Source organism: Gekko japonicus, unplaced genomic scaffold (assembly GCF_001447785.1).
Source record: "Gekko japonicus isolate JY-2015 unplaced genomic scaffold, Gekko_japonicus_V1.1 scaffold421, whole genome shotgun sequence".
NCBI classification, from domain to species: Eukaryota; Metazoa; Chordata; class Lepidosauria; order Squamata; family Gekkonidae; genus Gekko; species Gekko japonicus.
The window spans coordinates 661742-679362 of NW_015164195.1; the positions used below are offsets into that span (position 1 = coordinate 661742).

At 45.7% G+C, this 17621-nt stretch overlaps 1 protein-coding gene across 1 annotated transcript in view; it reads left to right on the plus strand.

Annotated features, from left to right (window-relative positions):
• The window catches only part of IGFN1 (immunoglobulin-like and fibronectin type III domain containing 1), a 63088-nt gene that overhangs the window by 34397 nt on the left and 11070 nt on the right, over positions 1–17621 (plus strand). The window contains exons 12-19 of the mRNA XM_015408308.1: positions 1742–5683; positions 5792–5916; positions 7509–7650; positions 9258–9554; positions 10904–11203; positions 13492–13665; positions 16091–16219; positions 17208–17510. Of these exons, the coding sequence (XP_015263794.1) occupies positions 1742–5683; positions 5792–5916; positions 7509–7650; positions 9258–9554; positions 10904–11203; positions 13492–13665; positions 16091–16219; positions 17208–17510 (5412 nt within the window). The remainder of the gene's footprint in view (positions 1–1741; positions 5684–5791; positions 5917–7508; positions 7651–9257; positions 9555–10903; positions 11204–13491; positions 13666–16090; positions 16220–17207; positions 17511–17621) is intronic.

Here is a 17621-nt window from a genome sequence, read left to right on the forward strand (position 1 = left end):
CCCTTCCCCTCCCCACAACAGACACCCTGTGAGGTAGGTGGGGCTGAGAGAGCTCTTTAAGAACTGCTCTTTTTTCAAGGACAGCTCTTATCAGAACTATGGCTTGCCCAAGGTCACCCAGCCAGGTGCAAGTGGAGGAGTGGGGAATCAAACCTGGTTCTCCCAGATTAGAGTCCGCACACTTAACCACTACACCAAACTGGCTCTGCTGGTGGTAGCAAGTACCACTCTGAAATACTGGATCAGCAGCCCATGCAGGGGCACTTTCTCTGTCTCAGTCTAGTTAGGCTGGCAGCAGTGGGCCCAAGCATGCCCAAGCCGATATGCCACAGGGGAATATGATGGTGTCACCACTCACCAGCCACCATTGGAAACTCCAGATCACGGAATGCATCCCTGCCCCCTGCCAGACAGAGGATGGGTACAGGGTAGTGGGAGTGCACAAACCCACACAAATGGCCAAACAGGGGAGGCCAGGAGCAGCAGTGGGGCTATGGGAAAGGGCCTTTCCCCCCTGCTCTCGTACCTGCTGACTCTGTATGCCAGGAATGAACCAGCAGACTGCACAGCTTACAACTAGGCCCGCCAATAGTCATCAAGACCGCATGATCATCAAGGGGGTGTTTGGCTTGGTGTGGCTGCAAACCCTGAGTGGGACAGGGTGTGGCTCCGGGGGGGGTGGCATCAGGGCCCAGCATAGTTGGGGGCCACTGTGCTTACATTGCTCTGTGATGGGGGGGGGTCCACGGCATGGCTCACGCACCAGAGTTCTACTGCCGGATGAGGGACATGCCTGCTGAAAAGTTAAGGATGGACCTTTACAGTAGTATGGAAACCAGGGGAAAGGCACTCTTTGTGAGGGGAATCAAATCTGCAGGCATATGCTGGCCCTCTGTGGCTGGTCCCTGCATACTCCATCAGTGGGTTGTGCCTCCATATGGTGCACCCATTTCCCATGTGTGTTTGAACTGCCACCATGATGTGAGATGCTAAGTTCTGCAGTCACACAGCCAGCCAACATAGCCCTGTGTCACATAACTTAGTATCTGGCCTGCTTGTGCATGGCCCGAGGTTTATATTAGATGCAGCACCAGGGGTCAATAGGTACCAGCCACGCTGCCCATCAGCCTCCTGGTGCTTGGGGCATTGCTTTGCCTGGACTCCTCAGTGGGCTCCTATGGGTTATGTGGAGGCCTTTTCTGCATCATCTCCAGACTGAGGCAGCTTCGGGAGCCAACTAACACCTGCCATGCCCCCTGGCCTGCCCCTTTCCCTTCTGGTGCAGCGTGTTGCACCCATGTTGCCTTGGTGGGGGTCCATGGCATTGCAGGAGTCACACTGAGCCACAACACAGTGCTGTTGGGTTGCTCTACTGATGTATCCTTGAGCTGCTCTGGCATAGTGGCTGGTCAGTGCCCTGTGCATTTTTGGCTCCTCTACTCATGGTTGTACTGTAAAGTTATGGTGTAACTGGCCATGGGAGGTGGTTCTTTAAACAGAGGACAGACACTGACTAAATCCTTTCTTTCCTCCAAATTATTCTTTCATCCAGCATGAGTTTCTGCTATAGCTGATGGAAACTGCAGTTTTTACAGCTTCCTGCCTCCTGTTTTAATGTTTGTTTCATTAATGTAGTTCTCATTCCAAAGTAGATGTCTTGCACTAAAGTGCATTTTGCCCCATTTGGTTTGTATAAATTGCCAAGTTGTTTCCATTAACCAGAAATATGTTTTTAATGCAGCTGCCAAAGGAAAGAGAAAACAGACTGAAGGAGACAGTGATGATAAGGCTGGATGGAAAGGCAAGGTTCTGGAAGATGGTGCTAAAAAACTTCGTCAAGGAGAAGGGCATGAAGACCAAGATTCCCTTTCAGGCTTCAGCATGGGCAAAGATGGCCTATATAGAGATGGCAGTGGAGAAGTTCATGGTTCTTTGGGAAAAGATGGATCTCTGGGAAGAGGAGGGATTATGGGACAATTTTCTGGAGCAAGAGGAGATATGGCAGAAGGGAATACGTTTTCTAGAATTGCTGGGAATAGTAGTGGCCTTATGGGACTGGACACTATGCTAGGTGGAAGTGGTGTTAGTGGAGGTCCAGGTGGTTTGGCTGGCATGGGAGCATTTAATGGTAAGGATAGTATGCTGGGTGGTATATCTTCTGGTGCTGGATTTGGAAGTGTGGGTGGACGGCATGCTGTACAGGGACAAGGTTCCAGGCTGCATGGAGATGGTATCGGTGGTTTCAGAGCTGGAACAGGAGGGCAAGAAGGGTTTTATGACATGAAAGGAGTACTTGGTGGGCCTGCAGCCATGCTCAATGGTGCTGGAAATCTTTATGATAAGGATGGTATGCTAGCTGGAAGTGGAGGCCCAGCAGCCAAAGGTGGACTCTATGGAGAAAGTGGTATGCTAAATGGTGTTGGTATCACCAGAGATAGTGCAGGGAGTGGAATCTATGGCAGAGATAGTACACTAGATGGTGCTAGTGCTGGTAGGTTTGGAGCCGGGCATGAGGGTGTAGGAGGTCACTATGGAAAAGATATGTTAGCTGGAGCAGGTGCTGGTGGGGCTGGAGGTACTGGGGATGTTGGAGGACTCCATGGAAAGGATGGAATATTCACAGGAATAGGAAGTGGTGGACCAGGAGCTGCTGGTGGTATTGTTGGGCTCTCTGGCAAAGATGGTATGCTAGCTGGAGCAAGTGGCAGTGGACTTGGTGGTGCTGGAGGTATAGGTGGATTCTATGGAAAAGATGGTCTACAAGCTGGTGCGGGGGCTGGTGGAAGTGATGGAGGCATAGGGGGATTCTATAGTAAAGATGGTATGCTACCTGGAACAGGGGCTGGAGGACCCGGTGGTGCTGGAGGCATGGGGGAACTGTATGGCAGGGAAGGTATGCCAGCTGGAGCAGGCAGTGGAGGAGCTGGTGGTGCTGGAACCGTAGGGGGACTCTATGGTAAGGATAGAATGCTGGGTGGAGCAGGCACTGGAGGACCTGGTGGTGCTTGGGAGATAGGGGGACTCTATGGTAAGGAGGGTACACTAGCTGATTTAGGCAGTGGAGGATATGCTGGTAATAGGGGCTTAAGCAGACTCTATGATAAGGATGGTATGCCACTAGAAGCAGCTGCTGGGGGACCTGGTGGTGTTGGGGCCACAGGAGAAGGCTATGGCAAGGATGGTATGCTTGCCAGAGGAGGCACTGGTGGTGTTGGGGGTGTAGGTGGACTGTATGGCAAGGAAGGTATGCTTGCTGGAGGAGGTACAGGTGGACTTGGTGGCACTGGAGACATAGGTGGTCTCTATGGCAAGGATGGTATGCTAGCTGGAGTAGGTGCTGGTGGACTTGGCGGTGCCGGAGGCATAGGTGAGCTGTATGGCAAAGATGGTCCACTAGCTGGAATAGGAGCCAGTGGACTTGGTGGTGCTGGAGGCATAGGCGGAGTCTATGGCAAAGATGGTCCACTAGCTGGAATAGGAGCCAGTGGACTTGGTGGTGCTGGAGGCATAGGCGGAGTCTATGGCAAAGATGGTCCACTAGCTGGAATAGGAGCCAGTGGACTTGGTGGTGCTGGAGGCATAGGCGGAGTCTATGGCAAAGATGGTCCACTAGCTGGAATAGGAGCCAGTGGACTTGGTGGTGCTGGAGGCATAGGCGGAGTCTATGGCAAAGATGGTCCACTAGCTGGAATAGGAGCCAGTGGACTTGGTGGTGCTGGAGGCATAGGCGGAGTCTATGGCAAAGATGGTCCACTAGCTGGAATAGGAGCCAGTGGACTTGGTGGTGCTGGAGGCATAGGCGGAGTCTATGGCAAAGATGGTCCACTAGCTGGAATAGGAGCCAGTGGACTTGGTGGTGCTGGAGGCATAGGCGGAGTCTATGGCAAAGATGGTCCACTAGCTGGAATAGGAGCCAGTGGACTTGGTGGTGCTGGAGGCATAGGCGGAGTCTATGGCAAAGATGGTATGCTAGCTGGAGCAGGAGCCAGTGGACTCGGTGGTACTGGAGGTATATCTGGACTGTATGGGAAGGATGGTACACTAGGTGGAGTAGGAGCTGGTGGACCTGGAGGTTCTGGAGGCATTGCTGGACTCTATGGCAAGGATGTTGTGCTAGCTGGAGTAGGAGATGGTGGACCTGATGGTGCTGGAGGAGTGGGTGGATCCTATGGCAAGAAAGGCATGTTAGCCAGTACTGGTGGACCTAGTGGTGCTGGAGGCATAGGCGGAGTCTATGGCAAAGATGGTATAATAGCGGGAACAGGAACTGGTGGACCTGGTACTGCAGAAGGCGTAGCTGGACAGTATGGCAAAGATGGTATGCTAGCTGGAATAGGTGCTGGTGGACTTGCTGGTGCTGGAGGCATAGGTGGGCTGTATGGGAAAGATGGTATACTAGCTGGAGCAGGTGCCAGTGGACTTGCTGGTGCTGGAGATGTAGCTGGACTCTATGGCAAAGATGGTATACTAGCTGGAGTAGGTGCTGGTGGACTTGCTGGTGCTGGAGGTATTGCTGGGCTGTATGGGAAAGATGGTATGCTAGCTGGAGCAGGTGCTAGTGGACCTGATGGTGCTGGAGGTGTAGCTGGGCTGTATGGGAAAGATGGTATGTTAGCTAGATCAGATGCTGGTGGACCTGGTGGTGCTGGTGGTGTAACTGGACTCTATGGCAAAGATGGCATTTTAGCTGGAGCAGCTGCTGGTGGACCTGGTAGTGCTGGAGGTATAGCTGGAGTGTATGGAAAAGATGATATGCTTACTGGAGCAGGTGCCAATGGACTTGTTGGTGCTGGAGGCATAGCTGGGCTATATGGGAAGGATGGTATGCTTGCTGGAGCGGGTGCTGGTGGACCTGGTGGTGCTGGAGGCATAGCTGGTCTTTGTGGCCACGATGGTATGCTACCTGGAACAGGTATCAGTGGACCTCATGGTGCTAGTGGTGTAGTTCTATATGGAAAAGATGGTCTGTTAAGGGGAACAGGAGCTGGAGGACCTAGTGGCTCTGGAAGCATAGTTGGGCTGTATGGGAAGGATGGTATGCCAGTTGGAGGAGGAGCTGGTGGACCTGGAGGTGCTGGAGGTATAGGTGGACTCTATGGCAAAGATGGTATGTTAGCTGGAGCAGGTGCCAGTGGACTTGGTGGTTCTGGAGGCATAGGTGGACTTCATGGTAAAGATGGTATTCTAGCTGGTGGAGGACCTGGTGGTGCTGGAGCTGGGTTTTATGGGAAGGATGGTATACTAGCTGGACCAGGTGTTGGTGGATATGGTGGTGCTGGGGATATGGGTGGACTGTATGACAAGAATGGTATGCCAGCTGGAGCAGGTATTGGTGGTGCTGGTAGTGCAGGTGGACTGTATGGCATAGATGGTAGGCCTGCTGGAGCTGGTGTTGCTGGACTTGGTGAAGGAGTGATAGGTGGTCCCTATGGTAGGGATGGGAGAATATGTGGTGGTGGTGGTGCAGGAGTCAAAGGCACTGATGGGTCACTGTCAGGTGTTCCTGGTGAAGAGCTCCTGAATTACAATCAGTTGTCTGGCTTTTATGATGGTGGAGTTCAAGTTGGTGACAGAAGAAGACAGCTGTCTGACACTGATGCCAGTGGACTTATTTCAGCTGATATCTTAAGAACCAGGGACAGGAAAGGAAGAGGAGGAATTCTGCTTGAAGAGGATATGAGAGGTATGTGTATATATCTTGTGTTAAAATATCTTAGTTTACACTTGTAACACCTGATACATAACAAATGCCTTTTCAAAATGAGCTGTTTTGTCTTTTTTGCCTGTTCAGAACCACACTGTCGTTTCACACAAGGTTTATTTGATGCCCATGCCCAGAAAGGAAAATCAGCTGTCTTATCATGCAGCCTCAACAATGACCAGCTTGAGGGAACCTGGTTTAAAGATGGTTTCAAGGTATGTTGTCAGTAACTCATTCTTTTTCAGATGCTTGGATTCATTTGAATTATGAGAAGGCTTTTTGAACCATATGCACATTTTTACAAAGACCGGTATGCACATTCTGGCACATTATAGGCTGTTCTGGAAAGGTAAAAGGGCTTTACTGTTACTCAAATTAGCAGTCTCCTAATTAGTGGGAGGAAACAGAGACAGAACAAGAGGCGGGTAACTGGGATCTCCACCAATATATACCAGGATTTTTCCTTAGAGAACGCTCAAAATAAGCCTGTCAGATGTTCAACTGGAAGCTGTTTTATGGAAACAGAATAGAAGGCAAATCACATACACAGACACACTAAAACACATACAAGCTAGCTAAGGGGAAATAAAGAAAGGAGAGAGAGAAAGTGATTTTGGGAGGTGATATTTACCAATCTAGAAGAGTAAGGTCCACAGAGGCAGCGAAACAGCCGGCATTTCATGGAGCGAAGAAGAGAGGGAAGCCCACAAAATATTATAATTTGTATAAACAACAAAATTTATCTCAACTTCTCACCCCCTGCCCTATTCCTAATCCAACTGTGCCTGTTCGATAAAATCAACCTTTCTGTTTGAACTTTACTTCATGTCAAGTGCCATTTCCAAAGGGATTTATAAGAGGGCTCCTACTTAGTTACAATAAATTTCTGGCCTGGGCAAAAGCCAAATAACTTCTGTATCACAGGGTGAGATTCTGTTATTAAAATACGTTACTAAGGGGCTGCTCAGTCAGAGTGGGGAACAGCGTTTTGGCAGGAAAATCTGCCTCACAGTAAGGAAGAAGCAGGGGTTCATCATAGATGGCTTTTTCGGGGATGGACAATGATCTTTGGAAAGCTTGATGAGATTGCTGGGTGTTGAACTGTAGGTGTTAACATTTCTTGTTGACTCTGAAGTACAGGATGGGAGAAACTACTGGATTGTATGAATAGCATTAAGTATTGCATAATTAGGGTACATGGGCGAGGGGAAGCATGATTGTATGTGGATGAAGTTCATTCAAGGTGAGGTAATGTTTTCTTGGGAGACCCATTGTTTAATTTATGCATCTAGGGCGGGGAGGAGGGTTGATAGTTGGTCAGCCTCTATGATTCACCTACCAAAATATTTTTCCAGGCTCTTACCTGGCCAGCATCCATTTTGTTTATACCAGACCCATTTTAGTTTCACTCTTCTGCCAGGCAGTGCCCTGCGCATAAGATTTCAGGGTGACATTTAAAAAAGGGTTCTTATCCTTCTCTAAGTGCTAAACTGCCCCTCAAAGATCTGATCCACAAACTGAACCATGAACCCATACAACCCAGGAGGTTGGTTTGCGAAACAACCCAGTTCATATCAGTCTATGTGAACCATTTAAAGTTCAAACTCCTGCTTTCTGCTTCCTGTGAAAAGCTGCAGGGAGCAGAAAGCAGGGGTTTAAATGGCTCCCAGCAACAGGGAACTCCCTACCGCTCAGCTGTTTTTTCTGAAGAGCTACAAATTGCATCAAATTGTCTGTAGCAGCTCCTGTGTCATATGTACTTTTTGAGAAAGATTATTGCTTTGTCTTCTGCTCCCTTCCCCACAAGGTAACAGGACTGGAGGGCTTCTCTGTTAAGAAAGATGGTGCAGTCCATAAGCTGATAATAGATGAAGTACAAGAAAGCCATTCTGGGAAATATAAATTTGATGCTGAAGACATCCACACAGAGGCATATCTTTTTGTTGAAGGTAAGTAAGGTCAAACTGTGTCATTTATTAAATAAAGTGATGTTAAAATGCAGCAGGTGGAATTGTACACCTAATGCAATAGTTTCATAGTGCTGCACTGAGACAGAACTCTCCAGATATCAGTCCTTCCTAAAGTTAATCTACATAAACTGAGCTTCCATGTGCCACAAGCAAAGAGCAGGGATCATCTTGGAAACCATTAAGTGGTGGTTACTACTTTCTGTGATGTTTTATGAATGCATGCATATGCTGCATACAATTATTAAGCCACTCCAACCAAAATTCTAGGCCAGAGATTGGCCAAAAATGGTATGGAGCCTCTTTGGTCAATTCAGAATGCCTCTGCCTAACCTCACCTGTTTGTCTTCTTCCTTACCTCCCAGCAGTGGCTTTCAGTCATGCTTTGTGTTGCATTTCAAGTCTCTCATTTTTACTCATAATTTTTATTTATTAACCTTATTTGTAGTCCACCTTTCTCACTGAGACTCAAGGTGGATTACACAGTGTAAATCAATGCCATCAATATAGGATTACAGCAATCTGGAACAAGGCATAAAGCATTAAAGCAATATGATTACACAATAAAGAAAATGGAATTATGTAAGTATAAAACCAAAGTAGTTTACGTACAGCAAAGAGGTAAACATACTATACACAATGGGATAGTTCACAGTGCTGCTGTCTTTATCGAAGTGCTTTCCTGAACTATTTTGTTATATTATAACCTTATTACTTTTACAAAAATGCCCTTCTGTCTGAATTACGGGTTGGATCCAGCACAGCATACCTGCGAAGTTATCTACCTACAGAGCATGACTCTCTTAGCTCCCCTTTCCCGTGGTTGCCTGATCCTCCCATCTGAAATGCTGTTCTTGCCCCCCCACCCCCATCCCATTCCAAGAACAGGCTTTTGAGAGGCATTTAGGGCTACTGAAGCTGTGAAAGTTGGGGAGTTGAGAAAGTTTTGCTTTCCAGGTGGAAGTCCTTGAACCTGCAAAAACAACTGTGCTGGCTGCAACCCTATACCTTCCTCATCTGTGACCTTGGCATACCCTCTTGCACTATCCAGTCTAGTCAGATTGATTACCCTCCTTTCTTGTCTCCCTTTTCCAGTTCTTTGCCTTTTATCAGGCTACTTTCTGGTTTGGGAATCATTATGTTAAGTCACTCCACTCTTTTGTTTCAGTCCCTTCCTGAGATTCTATTTCCTTAGCAAAACTTTTTGTTAACTCCACCACCATCTCTTTTTTTTTATCCTATCTCTGTTACTCAGCCTCTGACCCTTTCCCCTATTGCTGTCCTTGTCTAATATTTACTGCACATACATCCTGCACTCTAGGGCTGTGTTCTCTCTTTGTTTTAATGTATTTCTTATCACATTAATACTAGTCTAACAATATCAAGGCGATTGAGAAGTAGATGATGGATTTTGTGTTGGAGGCTGTCTGTGGAAGAATTTCAGAATATCTTTCTGGATTCTGTGAGGTTCTTGTCCAGGATAGCAAGATTTTCCATTTCCTGTTGAGATTGTGGGTTATTTTAAAAAGTTCATAACCAGTTCTATACCTCAGGTAAATTCACTGTGGTCTTTGCTTTTGTGTGGTTAGACCCTCCAAATGTTGATGCTGCTGTCCTGGAAAAACTGAAGAAGGAGCCTGTAGTGGTTAAGGCAGGAAAGAATGCCATGGTCAAGATCCCATTTGAAGGCAAAAAGCCAATCAGAGCTACTTGGCTAAAGGATGATGGTGAACTTCTTGATGATGCCAGGATCCACATTGACCATTCAGATAACTTCACCCGACTTTCCATATCCAGCACCAACCGAAAGGACTGTGGGGATTACAAAGTGAAGCTGAAGAATGACAGTGGAACCTTGGAAGTTTCTCTTAAACTGGTAGTGATTGGTGAGATGTCCTCCAGTATTCAGCCATTTTTATGAAATGAAGAAACCACTTTATAGATGGCTTCTAGGTTAGAACCCTAATATACTGTCAACAGAAAGGCCTTTTGTGGAAGGTAGGCATACCAGGAACCCATTAATAGCAGGCAAACTCCTGGTAATTGTTGCTGATGCCTGCCAACGCTCATCTGGTCAGTGGGTGGAAGCAGGTCAGCAAAAGGGGGGTGGGGTTGGCTGTCTTTGTCACCATTTGATGACCAACATTCAATGATGTCAATTCTGTCATGATCTGAAGGCACCAGTATTGCACTGGGGCAACACATTTGCCCAGACAGAGCTTTATAGAGTTTGGGGCGAGTGCTAGAGCATTACACCACTCTGATGCTGGCACTTCTGGGTTGCATTGGAAGTGACATCATCGTGTGGCAATGAAGATAAGTGCCCCCCTGCAGTAAGTACCTACCACCCCCCATCTCCCACTGGTTGCCGGACCATGCAGCCCCAGGCCTGGCAACCCTAGGGGAAGCCACAGCCTTGCATCCCACCTGGGCCCAGACTTGACAACCCCCATTTAAATTATCTTTGTAATTGGTTTTCATTGCTGTAATCTGTTTTAGCAGCCAGGTTTGGGTTGAAAAGTAGAATAAATTAGGTAGGGAAATAGAGAATATCTTTACTACATTTCATAGCAAGCTGCATTATAAGTTGCAAAGTAGAGTACACAGTGCTTTGGGCAATGGCTGAAGACAAATGTATATTTAAAAAGGAGTGGCTGCATTGTCAGATCCCTTTTTACATTAATACCTATCAGAAGCACACCAGCAAATGAAACACTGATATGTCTTTCCCCACCATTCCGTCTTGCCCACTTACGACTTCTGTCTTTATGAAGATCGTTTCAGAGAGTAGCCGTGTTGGTATGCAATATGCAGTAGAACAGTGAGATTCTAAGGTGCTCCTGGACTCAAACCATAGTGTACTTCTGTCTTCTCCTCCTCCAGACAGGAAGCAAAGCACTCTTCATCCAGTGCCTGAGACAGCAGGACACTGTTTCCCTTCTAGCTCTGTCACCCAGCAATTGACTGCTGGTGTTTCCAAGAAGATGGAAAAAATGGCCAGGCAGGGGAATAAGCAGGGAGGAGATGGACATATTGGCCAGTAGAGTCACTGGTATGCTAGAGACAGACATTAATATAAAAAGAGATCTAACAAAGCAATCCCATTGTTTTGAGCTCTTTAACACCTCACATTGGTTCTTCAGCCTAAATCTTTGGATGGGAACATGTACAGATCTTGCCAACTGCCTGTTCCAGTAGCAAGCTTTTCCATCCTTTGTTTTTCTTCTCCATTCAGATAAGCCACAGACACCTGTGGGTCCAATAGAAGTTGTTGACACATCCACAAGTGGCATAACTATCCAATGGAAGCCCCCCAAAGATGATGGGGGTAAGCCAGTACAGAAGTATATTATTGAGAGGCAGCAGGTTGGCAGAAAGACCTGGCTGACATTGGGTGAAACCAATGGGAGCAGCACTATTTTCACCACCAATAAAGTGGAACATGACAAAAGCTATGTCTTCAAAGTGAAAGCAGTGAATGCTGAGGGAACCAGTGAGGCACTTGAATCTGAGGAGGTGATGGCTGCTACCAAAGGTAACAAAGGACCTCAGTATGTTTGTCAGATATTTGTGAAACATATAACTCCCCATCAAATAATTAACAAGGAATTGTCATATAACTGAAACGTGAACCAGGTTCAACTGGATTTGAATGTTCCCATTCCATCTCATAATAATGCTCGTTTACCATTTATTTATCACTTATTGAGCATTCAAAGTGTTTCACACACGTTATTTTAGTAATCCTTTCAAAAATTCTTGGAGGTAGATTAATCCTGTTATTTCCATATTGCATATGGAGCGCTAAGGCAGAATGAAAGTGGCTAAGGCCCCTGCATGAATTCAGGGCAATGGTGAAATCTGAATCTGTGCTTCACTCTTAGCTACTGTTCTGCACTAGCCCTTCAGTTTAACCACATCACATTGCATTTGTATATCCTTTGTCTTTTCATGTCTCCTTTTGAACCTGCCCTTTAACATAATTTGCCACTTTTGTTGCACTATCCTCCAAATAATACTTTAATTACCTAACTGGCAATAGAAGGAATGAGGTTGAAAGTTTATGAATCTGTTCTTATTTGGATTCAGAAACAGTATCACACTGGCCTTATCCACTGGGAATAATTAGAATTATCACTCATATGCATTCACTTTTGAAAGTGGCATTAATTTATTGTTAACAGGATCTAACTGCCCTGAAGTGCATAGTACAAAATGGTGCATCTGTGTTGTATTGCACTTCTGGCAGTAGAGCTCCTGGCGCAGACTGACTGATGTGATGTTATGCCATGGAATGTTCGCAAATGTTTCCAACTTCTTGAAGAAGAAGAAAGCTGTCAAAATATTTGCAGTACAGCTTCTGGAATGGAAGGGAGAATTTCACTGGTATTAAAACCCAGATTGTATTGGCAGGACTATCATTGTAGGATATGCCGAGGATGGGAAAGAGACTCTAGAAGATGGTCTACAGGAGCACAGAGACAAAGCAGCTGACAAAAGAGTGCAAAGTAGACAGTGGACTGAGAAAGCAGAAACTTGGGAACTGGAGAAGGAGACTTGAGGACAAGGAAAGAGGAAATGGGAAACCGAGACAAGAAGATGTTAAAGAGAGAGGGGAGATGAGGCTACAGACAGGACATGGGTGGATAAGAGAAGAGAGAGTCTGGAAAAACGAAGTGATATATAGCAGGCAGTAGGCTGACATGCAGGGACCTGATGAAACAACGGGTGGTGAAAAATGATTATGTGGAGAGGAGGCAGGTCTGGCATCAGCATCCCCTGAGGTGGGGCAGCTGCCGGGGCCCATGGCTCCTGGTAGGGCCCACAGCAGCTGACCGCCACACACGTCCCTTGCCACCTGTCTGCATGCCTTTCCCTGTTTGTTTGCTTGAAGTGCTCTGCCACCCATGCTTACAACTGTCCAGAATCACTGGGGAGAGGCCTGCTGTGCACAGAGAACAGAGGCTACGCTGCTGGTGGCCATGGCAGCAGCACTCCCAGCTGTGTTCATCAGCCAGTATTGTTGCAGAAAGGGTGCGCAGGACAGGTGGTGCAGGCAACTGAGCATGGTAAGTGGGAGGGCTGACAGGTGGGAGAAGATGGGAGGTACAAGGGAGTGTGGGAAAGTATGGGGGCCTGGTAGTAGGCAACTGGTTGCCTCTGGGCCCTTCAAAACCTGGAACTGGCCCTGAGAGGAGGAGCCAATGGTGAAATACAATCAGGCAAAATCCGATGGAGTAGGAAGGACTATACCACACAGACAAGAAGGAAGTGAACAGTCAAGGCAGACTAGGAGGCTAGGGCTTGTGGGCCAAGAAACCAAGGGGAGAGAGTTATTAGGCATACAAGAGAGCTAAATTTCATATATTGGTTCAGAAGATTAAACCATCATTTTTTTGGCTGCAACTTCCAGTAACTTCATTCTCCATACTTTTCACCATCATCACTATGTGTGTGTGTGTAGAACATTGAAATGATATGGTTGCTAAGCAGAAGGCTTATAATTTAACCCTTTAAATTTGTTTTGTAGATGAGCACAACCGAAGCTTAGTATGGCCTATACTTTCAGCCATCTCAGCAACATTCTAACGACTTACTAACAAGAAGAAAATAAAATATGTCTTGAATGTAACCTACTGAGAATAACTAAACACCATATAGCTCTCACCACAAAATCTCTAACTACCCTAACTAGCAATCTAATTTTTGAAACATTTCTCTATCTGAATATCCATTTAAGAACATGTAATCTCTTAGAAATTATCCTTGTATTATGGGCTAGCAGAATTCTTGTAACAATATTGAACATAATTTTTTTCATAGCTTTTCCTGGCCCTCCTGCCCCTCCTAAAATTGTCAGTGCCAACAAGGGTGCCATCACACTCTCCTGGACGCCGCCACATAAAACAGGCAACTCCCGAATCTCTGGCTACATTGTTGAGAAATGCAAAAAGGGCAGCAACACATGGACCCCTATCAGTGACTTGCCCATCACAGGTAAGCAGCTCAACACCAGGAAGCCATTGACAAGATTCCAGTGAGCAGAAGAGCTTAAAGGCAGATGTTAGAAGTCTGAGTTGGCTCACCAGCAGTGCAATCCTATCTCTGTGAGCTTTGACTTGAATAACTGCACAGAATGGTATTGTGGGTTATCTTAGCTTAAGGAGAAGATGAAGATGGTTTCAGGCTCTGCTGTATCCTGTTATAAGCATAAGAAAATCCCTGCTGGATCCATCTAGTCCAGAATATCTTCTAGCACTGGATTTCAGACATTTACTGTCTATAGATGTGAAGGTTCCCTTTACTCATCATGGAAAAAAGCCCTTTACTCTTCCATGAAAAAATTGTTGGCAGAGTTTAAACATGCAGAGGAATGGAGCACCAACTGTTTAAAGTAAATAGCTCAGTTTATTAAAGAAGAAATAAACCCCAATAGAACTAGGGTTGCCATCCCCCCAGTCGGGGCAAGGTTCCCCCGGATTTCGGGGGTTGAAATCTGCCACCAGCCAGCTGGCCAGCCAAGGAAGCCCCACTCCTGAACAGCCCCCTCCTATGTCACATTGCCAGTGTGATGACATCATCTGGTAGTGATGTCATTGTGTTGCCAACGTCAGAGTGATGCTCTAGTTTTTGGGCAAACTCTGGTTTTGAGGGCAAAAAAACATAGGGTTATGCCCAAAAACTAGAATGTCACATCCTGACATCAGCAATGCAATGACGTCACTTCCAACGAGGACCTGGGAGTCCCCCACTGGATTGGAGATAGGACCTGGCAACCCTAAGATAGAACAGAAGAATGGGGGAGAGGCTTAACTAACTGACTAACTGCTGTGAGAGACAGGAACAAAGAGGGAGGGGCTCAGTTGGTGCAGGAAGTCTCCAAAGAGCCAATTGGGAGACAGGAAGGATGCAATTTGAAATTGTGGGGAGTCACTGATCTAGCTATGCTAACTAGCAGTCCTTCAGCTGTCACCTATAGGCAGGCCTGTAGCTACAGTGGGGCATTCCGGGGCCATGCCCCCTTAATGAAAAGCCATGTCCCACAAATAACCATGTCAGAAACCTTATTTTTAGGAGAGACACCCACCACCACCACTGTCTACTACTGGCAGCAGTCGGGGTGGGGGCGCGGGCTTCCCTCTCCCTCCCACTGTGGAATTGGGGGGGCCATCATGGGACCTGGGAAAAGAAAGCTCAGAGGGCATTTAAATGCCTCTTGAGTTCCCTTCCACAGGGCAAGAAAGCTTAGAAGGGCACTCAAGAGCGGCGCCTTCAATACATCTCCACCAAAACATCTCCAACAATCAGAGCCTTCCTCTTTAAAGACGGACATTCAGGTTAATTTAATTAACTGTAATTTAACTGCCCCTTAAAAATGTAAATGCCCCCTGAACAAAAGAAATCCTGGCTACAGGCCTGCCTATAGGCTGTTCTTCTCATCTTCTTCAAGTAGGTGCACTATAGACTTTGTATATTCCAACAAAAATAAGGCTTTGAACAGAGTAGTAGAAACTTCCTTACCTGGGGAAAGTTGATTATTGTTTCAGAAAGGGTTTTGCTCGTTTAATACGAATCTCTTTCTGGGCTTTACCACCAACGTGGTTTCTGCTACTGATCCTACAGGTGATTTCTCTTCTTGCCTTTGGTGAGATTGATTAGGTGGTTGTATTCTGCGTGCCAGTCTGTTTCCCTATTATGTCTGAGCGTGAGACTTGCTTTTTAAACCACAGTAAACATACATATAAAGACCATATTAATTCACAGAAATAAAAAACACAAAAAATATTTTCATAGCAAAACACTACACCCTCCCAACACACGCTGTCTTCACTGCTTTATGAGTTATGATGACATTTCCCAGCCAGAGTTGCACCTCTCTATCCCCTTGCTCATTGCAGCATTCTTCCCACTCACACTTAGAAATGCACATCTTGTTTTTGAATAACTGAAGTTTTTATGCTGTGGCTTAATGTTGTTTCTTTTTACTTGTGATAAGTTTGTTATGCATACAGATAATTGGAAGAAGGAGCCATAGCACATCTCCTTTGTACTGTACACAGTTCATTTATGTAATCTCCACACACTACAGACTTTTTCAGATAATCATAAGGAAAAAGTTCTGTCAGGCCTTCTTTTTAGTAGCACTGTTGCCGATTGCTGCGATATTACACAGGCTCTTATTGGTCATTCCATGATAGGAGTAATAGAACAAAGTAATCTGAGGGAAATATCTCTTTGTTCTTCTGGTCAGTTAACAGACAAATATATCACACAAAAGAGAGGTTAATATTTCACTGCAATTCTGCTGTAGCTGTCTACTACAAAACCCAAAGTATGGCACGTTTAAGGACATTCTAGCACCAATAATATTATCTTGCAAAAAAAGTTTCATGATTTCATGTTCGAGTATTTCTTTCCATAGACAGGAAGTACACAGTGACTGATCTGAAGGAAGGCCTGCAGTATGAATTCCGTGTGGCTGCTATCAATGCTGCAGGGATGGGTGAGGCCAGCACACCCTCAGAAGCCATTTTTGCTCGGGATCCCATGAGTAAGTGATTTGGACAAGCTCTCCTATTGGACATGGTTCTGGGAAGTAGCATAGATAGTGGGTGGAAAGCTAATTCACAAAAAACATTTTGTATATGTTCATAAACGCACCTGATCACTTGATGGGTACTATCATGAAATCGTATTTAAATTGCCATACAGATTGCAGGAGGTGGCATCCAACCACCTCAGTACTGTCAAATTTGCACCTTGGATTAAGGAAAGCCCAAATGATAAAAAATACTCACTAGCCACTGACCATGGAATTGACCATGAGAAAATGCATAGGGGGGTGGTGGGAATATGGCAATGGCATTTCTACATCTTATTTTATTATACTTCATGGGTTTCAAGTACATAACAGATATTGTAACACAAGGTATCATAACACTGTTGGTAGGGCGACAGTATGGGATTTCAGTGAATTATGGAGAGTAATGAGGATATTTTACTACCATGGAATAAAGAGTTAGGAACAATCGCCAGAGTTATAGGAAGAACTGTGGACAGATACTTCCTTTCATACCTGGGGAAATGGAATTTTTCCGGAAGGCTTTTCTATGAGGTAATAGAACTATACTATAATAGAATGATTCAGGAAGGTGTTTTATAAAGGGAAAGGTATTGCAGACTATACTGTGTATAGGACATATCATCAGTTTGCTGCATGTATTACCTGTCAGTTGCTGCATTGTTTTCTAATGATGCAATACCATTTTTTCTGCATTGCACCTGCTGTCTGCATCATGTTTACTATGTTATGCTTATTCAGATCTCTGTAATCCTAGTCCTAGTATATTGCTCTTCACATTGGTTGTACCAATTTACACTTTGAGTCTCAGTGAGAAATGCAGAGTATAAATATAGTGTATATATACACAGAGTACTCATACACATTACAAAGAGCAGTGGGGCAAGCTAAACGATGGGAGGCAGAATTTAAGAAGTCTTTGACATGTAGAAATGTCAATTAATCATTTCTTTTCCAGAACCTCCAGGTCCAGTGAGGGATCTTAAAGTGGTCAGTACTGACTACACCAGCATCTCTTTGTCATGGAAGAAATCAGGATCAGAGGAACAAAGTCATGCCAAGGGGTATATTGTAGAAATGCGACACTCTGATGTTCTGAAATGGACCCAGTGTAATGCTCTCCCAATAGCAGCAATTAATTATACAGTGAGGGGGCTAAAACCCAAGGAAATGTATTTCCTGCGTGTGAGAGCAGTCAATGATGGAGGTTCTAGTGATCCTGTTGAACTAGACACTTGCATCCAAGCTGTACCTCCCTCTGGTGAGTCAAAACAGGCAGCTTTATGTCTTGGGAATTGTGACTTGGATCCAGCTTTTGTATGAGCACGAGGATTTCTACTTGTGGGTCATGATTTTACTTTTTCTGCAGCAG